The sequence below is a fragment of the Mustela nigripes genome, chromosome 6, assembly GCF_022355385.1.
Source record: "Mustela nigripes isolate SB6536 chromosome 6, MUSNIG.SB6536, whole genome shotgun sequence".
NCBI classification, from domain to species: domain Eukaryota; kingdom Metazoa; phylum Chordata; class Mammalia; order Carnivora; family Mustelidae; genus Mustela; species Mustela nigripes.
In genome coordinates this window covers 59,333,688-59,349,746 of record NC_081562.1, presented here as the reverse complement: position 1 = coordinate 59,349,746, position 16,059 = coordinate 59,333,688, and the positions used below count along the sequence as shown (strand labels likewise).

At 37.0% G+C, this 16,059-nt stretch overlaps 1 protein-coding gene across 9 annotated transcripts in view; it reads left to right on the top strand.

The window, feature by feature from the left end:
• LMO3 (LIM domain only 3) overlaps nt 1–16,059 on the top strand; it is a 55,218-nt gene that overhangs the window by 28,679 nt on the left and 10,480 nt on the right. For all 9 annotated transcript variants that reach the window (XM_059402677.1, XM_059402678.1, XM_059402681.1 and 6 more), the window contains one exon: nt 14,085–14,210. In XM_059402677.1, the coding sequence (XP_059258660.1) occupies nt 14,085–14,210 (126 nt within the window). The remainder of the gene's footprint in view (nt 1–14,084; nt 14,211–16,059) is intronic.

Genomic DNA, 16,059 nt, shown 5'->3' with positions numbered 1-16,059 from the left:
CAGGTTTGTTTGCTAATTTTTAGCTCCAAAAGAGTGTTGTGCTTTTTATAAATCCGTGACAAATATCATAATAAATTTAGATTATACCTTGGAAGTCAGGACTGGGTTGTAGAGTATAGGAGACTGCCCTGTCATCTTTGGGAAGGTAAGAAAATACCTTTTCCCCTTGTATGTTTTCTGTTTGTTTCTTTGTTACCAGTTTGTCACACTATCTTATCCATCATACTTGGATTAAGGGCCAGAAGTCTGATACGGAATGATCACCAGTCTGGGTATCAGAAAGATAATAAACTCCCTGGTTTCCATCACTACTACTAATTGACTGTAAGATCTGAGGTGAGTCACTGTTACCTCTGTACCTCAGTTTCCTCTGTAAAATGACTGTCACCTACCACCTCACCAATAGGTATGGTCAAGGTTAATTTTCATAGCACAAATTTATATAAGAATTGTTTTTTTAATGACCCCCCCCCCCAAAAATCTTTGCAGTTGGAAAGAAAGCTATTTATTTCCATCTATGCCCTGTAGTTAGTGGAGGATGGATTGAAATTAACTCCACTGTCTCAGTAAATAAAATGAGATTTAAATTTGAAAAGTGATAAAATAATAATAATAATAAGAAGAAGTTTAACTTAAAAGTAATAGAAATAAGGGGGGGGGGGTTTCCTAATTCAGTTTCTCACTGCACGCCCCCCTCCACCTAACCCACGTTGTTGGTTAAGTGCTTTGAACCTGTCAGAAACAGAGTGTAGGAAAAAATACCAAGTACCATGAGCCTGCCAGTGTGGGCTGTCGGGAATATCTATTATGCCATCTGTCACAGGGGATTTTAGGTTGGAGAGCAGCAAATCCGTGACTGGGGACTCAGAGTTCAAAAGCAGAAGGTCTCCCCTCTCTTCCGCCTACTGCCTGGCATCTAAGTCACTCTCTGTTTTCAGGCATTTCACTGACCATACACCGTGAATCTGCAGCTTCATTGATAAAGGAAGGACAGAAGGAAGGAAGGAAGGAAGGAGGAAAGAAAGCTTTAAGGGGACATTGTTCATAACACTGTTCGGGGGGTTCTGGAGCTTGAATCTGTGTCATTGAGATGTGTAGTATGAAACGTCTGAGCCTGCTGTCTCCCTCCAACCCGTCCTGGGGTCTGGCTCTGACCTTGTTACAGTAGCAACCCTAGGCAGGGTGGGTGGAGGAAGGGCGGGCTCTCCAAAGGGAACAGGTGAGCTGCCCGACGGGTCTGTTTCTTGGGGGGAGCGGAGAAGCAGCAATTAGGCAGTGGAGTAATGCTCTTCGGGGCGCCAGCTCCGGTTCCGTAATCCATTCCTTTCTTAATGTGACTTGATGTAGATAGAGTGAGGGCCTATCAGGTGTGAAAAGCCCGGCTGCTCCTGGCGTGGAGTGGCCTCCAGACGGTGATTTGGCGACGTCAATCTAGTCATGCTTGATTTCGACACTTAACGTGGTAGAGCAGGATTTCTCTACCCCCGATCAACTTCTCAATTAGCAAGCTGCCTTGTGTAACGGCCTTGTTTTGCAATCCCTCAGGGCTGCTTGAGGGGTCATTAGGGTGAGAAAACTTGAACACTGGCTCCGGCTGGAGCCGTGCGGGAAGGGAGCCCGAGAGCTTTCCTAAATACATAGAACCCTTTTTCAAGTTGTTTGCTTTCATGGGATTGATTCTTGGCACATTAAGAAGCTTAAGGCTCCAGTATCTTCTTTAAACTGCCCCCTTATCGCCTTTGCCGCTGACAGGTTTTTTTGACAGGCTGAGAGTAAAAAGAGATAACTAGTAGGTTAGTACTTTATTTATACATGTGGACACACAAGCACACAGACGCTTGCACGTTAAGTTCAAATATCTTTTAAGTTGTCTTTTCGGGGCCTGTGGTTACCAGTAACATCAGCTGTCAATGATGCCAGTGCCTCATTTTTCTATATTCAGTGTGTCGGAGTTCAAAATCTTTATTTCTGCTATGTCTGATTTTGTTCACTAACGATTTTAGATTTTGCCTGCTTCAGTATTTTCTCTCTTGACCCCAGATAATATTTATATGAGTAATAGAGGTTACTATGAGGTTTACGCAATGGGCATTTATGAACAGATATTGAAACAGACTTTTTTAATATGATTTTTCCCTCTATGATTTGACTCAATGGCTGATTCCTAACTTTAATACATTTACTTTAACAATTAAAATTTCAAGTGATTTTTTGAGCATTTTTTTGTTGTTGTTCACAAAATGGATCTGGATAAGAAAACACATGCAATAGAAGCGCAGAAAAGTATTTTTGAGAATTGTACTAATTACTTGGAAAATATCTGTCCTTTTGAGGATAGGATTTGTATTTGTAACTTCCATTTTGATAACCTATTTTTATGTCCACTTGGTATTATCACAGTGTTAGAAAAGTAGGTGAATGAATTAATATCAAGTATTTTAGCAGATTCTGCCTTAAGGTAATATTCTTGGAGCAAATTATTGTAACATATATTCCATGAACAGGTTTTCCCAAAGTGGTCTGCTTGGGTTTCTTACGAAAATATTTACTTTATTGACACTGAGCTGAGCTTTTATGGTTAATAATATATGCATGTTTCTAGAGATAACTCAGTGTATTTTATAAAATTGGAAGTGGGATATATATTGATGTTACACACCCCAATACACTTTCTGTTTATGAAGGGTTGACATCCAGTTTTAGAAGCGTTTAAGGAATAGTTAAAATTCTGGACACTGTGGCTTAGCAATTTCTAAGAAGTACTTCAGATAATAAGTCCTAGAGGTGATATAACAAGGAACTTTCTCAGTAACGTTTCCTTTTTATAAAGAAAATTCATATACATTCCAAAAATGAAGTCTTGACTTAAACTCAGTGCAATGGAAATAACATTTTACAGAAGAAAATGTTTTAAAACCTACACAGAAACATCATGTTCATATGATACTATTTGTGCATCATGTGTATGAATGGCCTTATATGTGTAGATACAAAAATATAATCTATAGGTCTGTTTAGAATTCTTTTTGTATAGTTTCACTACACAGAAATTCAACTTCAGTGTTTTTCCATAGCATTGTATTAATGTTGTACAAATCTATTATGGAGAGCATTGAGCTTAGACTAATTAATACTAAAGAATTATACTTCTTCTTTCCACAAAACTATTTTCCTTTTGAGTTTTCTACATTTTGTTGATTTCTTTTTCCAAAAATTGAAGTTGTCTCATCCTACAGATAATTGTTTTCATGGGTTTATTTTGGTAATTCTTCTAAATCCAACTTAAAGTAATTCAAAAATTTCTGAAAATATTCTCAAGTTAAACTTCAAGTTAAATATATGCATACATATATATATATTTATTTACACATACATACATATATAGAGATATAAAATACCAACTTGTACTGAATAAAAGTTGTATACATTCCCTTTTAACATGGTTTTAAGAGAATGTTACAAATTCCATGTGACAAATAGAAATCAAATTCTCCAAATTAGCTTCTACCTGAATCATCCAGTTACACTGCAGCTAGAATGAAAAATCACTGAATGTTAAAATTATACAAAAGCCCTTAAAGGATATTTAGTTCAATCTGCCTATTTGGGTCAAAAAAAAGGAACTGAAGAACAGTTTGAAATGTCTGAATTCTAATTGATATTTGGCCATTGCTATATTTGCCATATAATTTTCTACCCAACCCAGAGCACTTTGACAAAGAAAGCACTGCTAATAATTATCCTGTGCCACGGGTACGTATGTAGGATTGTTCTACACACACCATGACATGGAAATACCCTCTCTATAATAACAGAGAGTAACCCACATGTGAATTTTTTAAAATGGTAGTTTTGAGAGTACTTTCTTAGAAGATTTAAAGAACAATTGTCCATTAAAATCCTCAAGACAAATGATGTCAGAGGTCCAATTTGCTTTGCAGAAAATACATTTTAAAAAGAGAACTAATAAGATACCTTCCATGAATCTTTGGTGATAACATTCATGGAATTTGGAGCTAGGATATATTTTGATGCTTTCATAATAAATGATCCTTGGTGAAAAATGAGGATGCCTGGGGCACCTGGGTGGCTCCAGTGGGTTAAGCATCCGCCTTCAGCTCGGGTCATGATCCCAGAGGAGTCCTGGGATCGAGCCCCAGGTGGGCTTCCTTCTCAGTGGGGAGCCTGCTTCTCCCTCTCCCTCTGCTCTCCCTCCCCCTCGTGCTTTCTTTCTCTCTGAAATTAATTAATTAATTAATTAAAAGAAAACAAGGATGACTGTCTCTGGTAACATTTTCTGCGCATCTTATTTTTAGTAAATTAAACATATGAATTACACAGTGTCCTAAATCCTGCCATCTACCTTAAAAAGAAATACTGTAATTAGGTAATTTCTTCAAAGAAGTAAGGTAAAAGATTTAAATAAAATTTGAAACTACATTGAAGATTACAGGTCCTTATATGGGTTGTCACTGGACTCCTACAAAGCACTTTTCCTCCTCTGAAGTAAGCCATAATAATTAATCCTAGAAGAAAAATTTGTGTGGAAATTTTACTGGCTAGTTGCAAGAATAAATAAAGGCCTTACCTAACTCTATGTAAGTGATTTGTTTACTTTTTATAAATACTCTGGCAATCACTGTCACAAAATCATAACCTCTGGGTATGAGAGAAGCACTCTAGATCAGAACAGATACGTTTGCACTGTGGCCCCGTTACACTGTCGTCAGGGAGTCAGTGTTCCCCAGTGGAGTTCTAGTGAGTCTTAGTTAGTGCCTGAATGAATGAGTGAGTGGCATTTGCAAATAGGGTGAAATTGACACGTGAAGATATTAAGTGGCTTATTTGAAAAAGATCAAAGAAAAGGTCTTTCCCATGATTAGGTCTCAAATAATTGTTTCCAAAATGACCTCCATCGCCTTCCCATAAAAGCTTTTTTTTCCCCCCTTCTCTTTATTAATTTTTTTTTCTGTTGAAACATTTCAGTACTTCATCAGTTATGAGATGGGTAAAAATCATATTTTCAAATAAGATACCTCTCCACTTTCTTGCTCACTTTTATATAGAGTGTATACTACACAAGTGTGAAAATGAAAGATGAAAGAAAAGGTAATTATAGGCCTCAAGAAGTCTGTAAAGATAGCAAAAGACTGTAAGGCTGATTTTTAGGAAAATACTAAGTATTTCAAAAGTTTCCACCCAGGGCGCCTGGGTGGCTCAGTGGGTTAAAGCCTCTGTCTTCGGCTCAGGTCACCATCCCAGGGTCCTGGGATCAAGCCCTGCATCTGGGGTGGGGGGTGTCTCTGCTCAGTGGGGAGCCTGCTTCCACCTCTCTCTCTCTGTGCCTGCCTCTCTGCCTACTTGTGATCTCTGTCAAATAAATAAATAAAATCTTAAAAAAAAAAGTTTCCACCCTTAAAAACCTGTATAATTGTAAGTAGATGAAGTTTGTTGAAACTTACAATAGGACAGGTTATTGCTTTAAGAACGTCTTAAAAGCCTTTTATTATACAGTTGTACATAGCATATTCTAATTAGCATTTATTGTACTTTGGCTAAAACCTTTATTCTGATTCTAATTCTAAAATCCTTTATTTTGATCTACCAACAACTTCCTCAGTTATATCAAGGGAGGGATAGACAGTAACTAAATTGCCCACAATATCTGTAAAAATAGTCATAGATATTGATAGTCATATAATTGTGACTGATTTGTTCTCTCCTCCATTAAAAACTTACCTGAAACTTAGAGCAGGGTCACTATAGTGACTAGATGAAATATCTACCTCAATTATTTAAAAATGTGTATTTCTAGTTTCAGATCATTTTATGTTTTCCCTTATTTCACTGTCTCTTGCTTTTCTCTACATCCTCTTAATCTAGCTTTTTCCATAGCTATCTCTAAATTTTTGAAAAAACTTGTCTTTTAATATCCCGACAATAAATAGCAAGTTTGATACATTTCTTTTGTTTTAGATACGGAAGATTCTTTTGAGGACTAAGATTTTATGATTCTATGAAATGTTGGTACAATTGCCATATTTTCCCAGAAGTATTATCCTCATCAAATGTGGAAGGAAAAATACTCAATTTTACTTTTCTCTGAATCACTTCTCCCAATAGGTCGCTGTAAGTAGCGGTAACACCTGCTTGGAAGGCTTTGGAAAATGGGTATAGGAGAAATTGACAGTGATTTGTTGAAAGTGAAAGTATAGTATTGAAATGCTGTTTGTAACTTTTGACTGGGTTGGATGTGGAGACAGATGATAATTCTAAGTAAATCGATTCTCTCTCAGTTCAGCAAGCTAGAGACTTTTATCCAGTGCAGCCTCTTCTTGCTCCGTTTTGATGGGGCAAACCAGAGAAGTATAGTGAGGAAGAGACCATATGTGGATAAGGAGGTCTAGGTCATCATGAAGGGCAGATAATAAATAATGGTTTAGGCTTCTGTATGTAGACATGGGGTATCTCCTACCCTTCGTGGCAGAGCTAGGATAGGGACCAGAAAGGCCAGGCATTGGTTCCTTTTTCTTTATATCTTACCCTGCTGCTGACTGCACGGAGGAGAAAGTGGTAAGTTTTGAAAGGAGATGACCCCGTTAGCCTAGAACTGGTGGGACATTGTCATCGATGGGGTGCTATAGTGAGTCACACTGTTAGCATACATGCATTTAAGTCTGAAGTTAGAAGAAAATATCTCTGGCCTTTACTTTTCTCTATCTGTAGGCATAGAACACTGGAAGAAAGATTTCTAGGATGAGCTGCAATTAGAAAATTCTAGGTTTCTTTGCATTTAACTGTGATAGGCCTTGTGTATCCAGGGGTACAAGGAAAATAGACCAGCACTGTCTAATAGAAATATAATTTGATTCACATATTAATTTTAATTTTTCTAGTAGCCTCATTAAGAGGCAAGTTTTCTTTAAGGTAAAATTAATTATTTTTAAAGATTTTGTTTATTTATTTGACAGAGAGAGAGATCACAAGTAGGCAGAGAGGCAGGCAGACAGAGAGAGGGAAGCAGGCTCCCCACTGAGTAGAGGGCCTGATGTGGGGCTCGACCCCAGGACCCTAAGATCATGACCTGAGCTGAAGGCAGAGGCTGAACCCACTGAGCCACCCAGGTGCCCCAAGGTGAAATTAACTTGAAAACATATTTTCTTCAACCCAATGTATTCAAAAGATTATCATTTCCAAACACAATATTTTAAAAGTTATTCATGGCATATTTTACTGTCCTGTGCTTTGAAATCTGGTGTGTATATTACACTTAAAGCATATTTCCATACAGACGAACCACATGTTAAGTGGTCAGTAACCACTAATGATAACCATATTGGACAGCATAGTGATAGACTATGAGTAAAAATAAAGTTAGTGTGGCTTATAAGTTGAGTGAAGGTGGGGAAAAGAACCAGCTCTATGGTGAAATTAAAGGTCCGCCTTCAAGGCGTGGACAGTGTTGGCTGTTTTGTCCTGTTTTCCTGGACCATCTTGAGATAGTCTACAGCAATCTGAATCACCATCTTCAAATTGGAGTAGATTTTGTGATTCTTTAGGGCACAGACACCTAACTGATCATTCATGGGTCTTGACTTGGTTCTTCTAGAATGATAGGTTCCTATAAGTCAAGTACAGTTTTCTGGGAAAAAAGTCTTCCTAGAATGTTTCCTTAGTCTTTCTTTTGCCCAAAATGTACTCCCCAGAGAGATGGATGACAGTGGCTTCCACCAAAATCTGTTTCTTCACCGTTAGAATCTTTTATATTTCTATTAGTCTGAATGTAGTATTAAGTACAGACAACAGGAATTACAAAAACCCAGAAGTGAAATCTTTCTCCTTCCTCTTCAGGGATAACTTTTTACCTATAATTTTATTATCCCCACCATATTGTTGTTTGAATGGGTTGGATCATGAGCTGATATTCAGTTAGTCCAACTGGTGGTTGGCAGATACTCAGGAATTAGCCATCTGGGTTGGATCTCAGCACCCAACAGCCAAGGGCTATTCTGTCTGATTCAAGGAAGAGGGGAGTTTTGCCTGAGCATAGAGAAGGACACATTCTGAAGATACTCTTAAAATATTACTGTACCAAACATGAAGCCTTAGTCATCCAGGCCAGAGTCACCTATGTGGTCTGTCTGGGCTTCTCTTCCTACCCACCGTACCCTCAGCCTATCTGACTGGTAGCAAATTTGCCACTTTTTAAACATGCCTTAAATAACTCTGATTTTGACCATCTCCAGACTTCTGTTTATATTCTAATACCAACCCGTGAAATCCTTCTTTCAAGCTCCCACCAGTTTTCTACCTTTTGAAAAGCCAACTGTCATTTCAGGTCCTGCTTCAGATGACATGTCTTCCCTGGTACTGACACAGGCCTACCCAGTGACGCCCCCCTCTGTACATGGCGGTTCTCACATCCCGCCCCTGGACTGCTCTTCTCACTAGTTCCTTGACAGCACACGCCCCGCTGATATTCATCGTATTGTCCCCAGTACCACGCACATAGTAGGCCTCCACTGTCATTAGCAAGGGTTCATTGAACCTGAGCTTTCTGTCCGTACCATAAGCTATCTCTGTGATTTTAGGTAGTAAGTTGCATATTTTAACATGTACACAGCTCTATGGCATGGCCCTTAGCAGGTTTTATGAAATTATAGTTAGGCATTAACAAGTTTGACTTAAATTTCCCACTCACCCTGTAACATCTGCTTACTTAGTGGGCAGAGTATGTGTGTATTCCCTGTAGATCTATCTATATAAAGACATCTATCTATCTATCTAGAGATCTTACATAGGAGATACCTATCTTTTCTATCTTATATATAAGATTTTATACAGAGAGAATATACACATGCATATAGAGAGAATATACATACATACTATATAGGTATATATTAATATTTATATTAAACTTGACATTCATCAAATGGCTTTTATGTCTGTTTGACATGATCTGTATTTGTTAGTAAAAATATATGCAAAGACTGAACTTAACAGCCCAAATTAGAGTTAATTTCATAGAATAAAACTACTTAACTCTGAAAGGAATAATCTCTGAGGTCCCTTTAACAGGTGATGTATCTAGTGCCTTTAAAACATGGCCAACTTTTTTTAGCTTAACTTTTGAAAAATTCCAACTTCATCTATTCGCACAATGTATACTAAAAATATATGTTAAGTCTAACCGTAACAATTAGAAGTATGGTTCAAATTAATGTTAAACATTTTTTATATTCTCCTTTGTACATTTACAAATGTTCAATGTTGCCTTTTTTCCCTCTTTGAACTCCCACAATTTCTTTATCTCTGTGACAGTGGAGCACATGCTAAGACCCACCGGGGAAGAAAACAATAGGTTCAACTCTCTTCACCCTTGTAATGGGTGAGCTTTTTACATTTAAAACAAAAGAATTGGAAGTTTAAAGTGTTTTCATTTTCTATCACTACATTCCTTAGTTTAAAAAGTGAAATAGGAAAGGAGATGAGAAGTGTATTTGTAATAGACAAAAAAAGCAATTGCCCTTCTCGATCTGTGAAAATGTTCTATTCCTTCTCACATAACATGTTCAATAAAACTTCACCATCCAGCAGTAAAGTTAAAGATCTTTTCCTTTGATTACAACCTCATATTCTTAGAAAACTAAACTTTTCTTTCTCTGTTCATCTCTAGTTATTCTCCATACAGAGGTGTTCTTTTATTTTTTTACACATAGGATGATAACTAAGTCTTCTCTGCGGTATTGAAAAAAAATTACTGTTGAATTTACTGTGTTCAAGTTATATTCAAGTTGCTAAATGAGGGTTGCCTGAATATGAGAGAACACTTGATCTTTGCTCAGAATTAAGGTTTACTGCGGTGATATTTATTTATGCATTTCCCCCCAAATAATAAATTAATTTGAGTCAAATACTATGCTTTCCATGGCTTGGGGGAATTTGATTTAGTGACTTGAGCCACTGACCTGGTAAAAAATCTATAGAAACATCTGGTGCTGTGAAATAAAAGACACTAATACAATGAACACTCATTTTCCCCCGGATGCCTGTAGTAAACCATATTCATTATTGCTATGTTAAATGATTATATGTCTTGAGTTTTTCTCAACCCCCACCTCCAGGAACTTTAGTAATGGATATATACTAACTTATACAGAATTCACCTGATTTATGACTATGTTGCAAAAGCTGTTGAACATTTAGTAAAAATGCAAAATTTTCTGAGTACCTTTAAAAAAATATGTGTTTAGTCTCAGTTCTTGCTTTGTCACCCATACACACAAAAAACACTAGTTCTCTGCATGCGCACCACAGTGTGTGGAGTGTTATATAGCATACAGATAGACCGAGTTCTAACCCATAGGTTGTCTGTTGGTTTTGGGGTTTTTTTGTTTGTTTGTTTGTTTGTTTGTTTGTTTTTTGTTTTGTTTTTTACCTTCGTGTCTGTGTTTAGATTGTCAGTGCCAGGTAGTGAAAGGAAAACAGAATGAAGAGGACAGGAACACCCTTTGGGATTCCTACAGATAGTTACTTGCATTGATATTGTATAGATGGTAGTTGCCACCTTGTATCTCGTAAGTCCACTTTTTGTAGTGTGTCAGAAACAAGACAAAAGTCATATTGCTTAAAGCCTATTATGAGCATAAATGGTAGAGAAAAATCTAGCCCATAAATTGGCAAATTAACCCTTGCCATGCTTTAATAATCTGTAAGACGTTTTAAGCTGAGCAAAATGGATCAATTTTGTTTTCCTTACCATAAATTTATGAGCTGATACTCTATTTTGAATCTAGGTCAGAGTTTCAAAATTACTCCTTTTGAAAATAAAGCTTTGTCTGTCTCAGTGTACTATTTGCTAAGTACACTTAGGCCCTCCTCTTCTGTTAGGATGAGATCTTATAAGCACTGGAAACAAGAGATTACAGAGGTCTCTCACTTAAACAGAAAAGTGGATCCGTGTTAACATCCCTGTAAATGAATCTGGGAGTGAGGAGTGGAGAGGAAGGGGTTACAAGAATTTCCAGGATTATGAATAGTCTAAATGAATTAGATAATTAAGAGACTCTTCTTGAATATATCCTAGACATATCTGAAAAAAAAAAAAAGTCTTACAAATGAGTACTATGCATGCCTTAAGCTTAATTGATACATTATATGGCAATTATTTTTGCCTGAGAATCCAAATGTCATGTTTGAAAACCAAAGGATAACATTATAGGCTTTGAAAAAAACCCGATTTTGTAAAATAGGATTTCGTTTCCTTTCTCAGAGAATCTTGGGTTCGTCCAACTGCAAAAAAGAACACGAATGTGGCTATAGAATGATCTCTTGATCCTTGGACAAAACTGAGGAAAAAGTCTAACAAATGCATCGTTTTGCAGTAAATTAGATCAGATTTCCGCATCTCCGCACTCAGTCTGTGAGCTGACAGTTCAGTAAAATGTTCCCTTGTAAGGTTCGCCCTCTTAGGAAAAGGGGCAATAATTCATCATTAGGATTTCAGAGTCCAGGTGTAGATGGAAACTGATGGGGCCTCCAGCGAGGCAGGGAGAGTGCGTGGAAGAAGAAAATTTTATCTGAAGCCTAATTCCCTGGTTACAGCAGAGAATAATTAAGATAATATTGCTTCAAGAGTCCTTTAATGATTAAAAATCACATATGCAGAATCCATAAATTGGAGGGCAACAAATTGGAAGGCTGTAGCGTCAGAGAACGGTTTTGTGCACATCGCGCTGGAAAGTACACTGGAGGCGGCACGCTGGACGGCCAGCCACCAGAGTCCAGGACCATTCCAAGGACTTTGTTTAGATGCAACAAATCATTTGTCTGTTATTAACCCAGAGCTTGTAATTATGCAGATTGCCATAGATTTTCCTGGGCCTGGAAGTGAGATTGAGGGTTGTTCGCAGTATAGCAGGCAGCTCGGGGCTGGCCATGCATTACTGAACTTGCCACATTTATCATGTTGACTGATGGCAGCAGAAGCAGGTCTCAGGTCCCAGTGGTTAATGTAGTGGGTAATTAACTGTCATTTGCCTAGTAATAGGCTGATGATCAATGGTTTGTGTGGAAACAAATTCTAATCAGGTAGCTGATAAATGCTCAGCTAGCGAGAGCAATTGAAATTGGGGGAAACTATGTCCAGAATTTCAAAATGGCATTGTGTGGGTATGTTTATGAGGTGTAAGCAGAGGGAGTAGTTCTCAAAAACCGCGTCCTCGCCTACCGGCCACATTTTCTAACCCACAGTGCATCTATATTCGTAGAATAAAGAACTTTTTAAGACTTCCTTATGTTTCCAAAAAAAAATAATAATAATAATGAAAGAATGGAAGGAACAAATGGCACGCGTCAGGGTCGTGACTCTTGAGTGGGTCACGTGAAGTGCCCTGAAAAGTGAACGTGAAATGGTAGGAGGGACGGGAAATTTCTGCTTCCAGAAGAACAGGACGAAAGCTTTACCTTGGGTTGGTTTCGTTTGCAATGACGCCAGGAGGAGCTGTGTGTGAGATACTTGTTTTCAATGAAGCTGTTTTTAGAGAAAAATCATTTCCTGAAATAGGGATTGTACACCAGGAACACAAAGGTGATTAGAGTTAGACTCCTTATTAGAATTTTTTTTTTTTAATTCCTGCAGGAAAACAGCGTCTAACAATCCTGAATTTAGTCTTCTTGAATATAAACCTTCCTTCCCCTCTTATCAAGGGCACGGATTATACAGGCAAGCTGTTTGCAAAGCGTTTACACCTTCTCCCCTCAAGGCGCTTATGTTCTTCAAGAGACAATCTAAGAAAAACATAAGCATGAACATTTATTACATGTTTTGCCAGATCCTGAAAACCATTCTCACAGCTCTTTCCAACAGTTGTCATTAGGCTGGTAAGAGGAAATGGTTATGAACTTGAGAATGAATATGCATGCCTTAAGCAAAGACCTGTCTTTGGAGTATTTAGAAACTACAAGAAGAGAAACTTCAGCACATTTGCGCGTAATCCTTAAATTCAATAAAATGAAAGACTAAGTTTTTTAAAGTACACTTTTATAAATAAAATGAGTTTTCTCCCTAGCACCTTTGAATTCATTAGTTTAGAACTGCTTTTAATTTGGTCTTTCCCATGAGAACCATTATATTTTTCTCCTGTCAGCCTGATGCTGGAGAAAAAAGAAAACTGGCAGATGTGGTGTTTTTCATCTAGTTTGCTTCCTAGTTAAAAAGTGCATTAACTGCTATGCCTGGAATATTATTTATAATAACTCTTCACCACCATTAAGAACTTTAAAAAAACTTGGTTTAAATATTGCCAGTGCAAATGGGTAAAATATTTTATTTCCTCCCATTATGAAACTATAGAGACACTTTAATTTGTACTATTTTTTTAGGTCATTACAATAACTATTTTCAGGAATCTATCGCAAATAGGATTTTTAAAAAATACCTTTTCCCTGGACAGTTCCACTGGTTCTTTCAATATATTATGTTTCAACTCCTGGTCCAGCTCTGTGTAGTTTACAGCCTCATTTACTTTAATGTGCTACTTGAATAACATAATCAGAGCTATAACTATGGTATGGGGCCATAAGGTGCACGCACCTCTGATGTTTTTTGACTATTTAAATGGCTTGTACATAAATGTTCTTTTAATAATAATGGCAAACCTCCTAGTAACTAGATGTCAGAAAACAGTGAGTCCTTCAAATGGGTTTCTTCTCCAATGAAAACGGCTACTACGTGTCAGTGAGATCAAAGTTACGTTGCATTTCTATTTACTGCATATTCTATCAAGTGGAAGATTTTTTTTGCTACGAATTCACCTCCATTGACTTGTTTGTGTGTGGTTATGTAAGCTTCCTGATGTATTTGTCTTTTCCTTTCCTTCTCAAACGAGATGTGATTTTCATCAAGAAAGGTCAACGGAGTATGTATCAGAGAGGAATACTTATGTATCTGCCGAGGATAAAACGTGCTTGTGTACATCATAAGGCATTGCCTGTTGATAGCTTTGCAGGGTGTGCTGGCACCTTCTCTAGTCATCATCTCAGATCTCCCTGTAAGAGTTTGAGAAAAATGTTTATTGTTCCAGGCTCTTTGGTGTAACGGGGAACTGCGCTGCCTGCAGTAAGCTCATCCCTGCCTTTGAGATGGTGATGCGAGCCAAGGACAACGTTTACCACCTGGACTGCTTTGCATGTCAGCTTTGTAATCAGAGGTAAGCAGGTTTCATTCCCGTGTCTAAAAAGTGGCAAACCTCTAGTTGCTAGTTATTTACTTAATTGATGGGAATTATATATATTACTTAAGGCTATTAATCTCAGCATTTTGTTTTCTGCAAACATTCATCGGGTGCCAGGAAGAAAGCACTGAGGAGGAAAGGTCTTAAAACTGTGCTTCTACCCGCAGAAAGAGCAACCTATAGCAGAATGTGAGAAGCAATGAAGACACTGCTATTTTAGTTTTCTTCTTATTCATTCTTTATTATTTTTCTGTCATTTTAAAAAGTAGGTTTAGAATATCCCTAAAATTTACTTTAAAACTTTAAAAGTATCTTGAAAATATTCTTTTAAAAGTAGGCTTAAAATCTTCACTTTTTTGTTCTGTGACCCAACACATTTGCCCTGAGTCAAATATACAGGAATTTGTAGGAGGTGATGTGTCTTATCTTAGTTTTCCTATTTTTGGTTGCCCTGTCTCTTGATTTCTCATCTTGAATTTTAACCTTGTTTTATATGTACTTTTTAAGTTGCTTTAAGTTTCCTTGGGAATGAGGCCAGAAATAGCTAATAATTTAACACTTATCAGCATTGGATGGGCAGCATAGGCAAAGGGGAAGAGTATTGCACAAGGAATCTAGAAACCTAAATTCTAGGCTGGGCTTCGCCCCTCACAAGATGTATAACCATCCTTCAAGCATTTTAGCTCTCTGGATCTTGGTTTTCTCATTTACAACAAAAAGGAGCTGGATTAGCCAGTATCAGAGAACTCTTTCATCTAAAAGTATTATCACTTTATTCCATTTTTCCCTCTGAAAGTTGTAACTTTTATTTCCAGTGGGACCCATACACTACTGATGCCTGTTTTATATGATATATGCAGAGGATATTAGAATATGAAACTGTATCTATCATTAAAATATATTTAAAAATTTACTACACTTGATGGATATTAATGAAAATATATTCAAGACAAGAGTGACAACACCTGGACATACTATATAATCAGGCCACATTTATTATATCATGTTCTCAGTTACTGTGATTTGTACTACTTTACTGTTCAATGCAGCGTCTTTTTATGAGGCCCTGTGTAGAACGGCACAGAGGACATGATTTTTACAGGAAGAAATGGATTCAAATTCCAGCCCCATTGTATATTAGATACGACATCCTGAGTCTTGTTACTTCATCTCTGAGATTTGTTTCTACCCCCTGACAATGAAGACACTAACACCTATCTTACAGATTTTGAAAATTAAATGAAATAATTTATATTAAAAATACCAGAGCACAATTGGTCCTAAAAAATAGGCTTTTTTATCTTGATATTTACAATTTACTTTTACCAAATCATATGCCACTAACTTGGTTTATATACAGGATATGTATCTAAAAAAAAAAAAAAAAAGATATATCTCAATGATACTTCCTGCTAAATGGAGATGTTCAGAGTAGTGCACAGTATACCTTGCCAGTATACCTAAGCCAGTATACCTGAATATCTAATTTATCCAGGAAATAATTCAAAAAGTCATCTTATAGGCACTTTAAGTCTGTACAAACTTTTGGAATCAAAGCTGATTAATTCAGTCCATGGTGACCTTTAGCCAAAAATAAATTGACAAGTATGTGTGTAAAGATATAGGCACATGAATATAAATATCTACACATTTATACAGACATTTATATGCACGTATACATGTATGTGTATATATTTTAAAGGTGCATTAGTATACTTCCGTTTCCTTGCCCTATTGATCCACTAACAGCATCCATGCAAATACAGTTATCTTCATGCAACAATAACACTTAACTTCTTTTCTACTTTATGAAAGGTTACATATT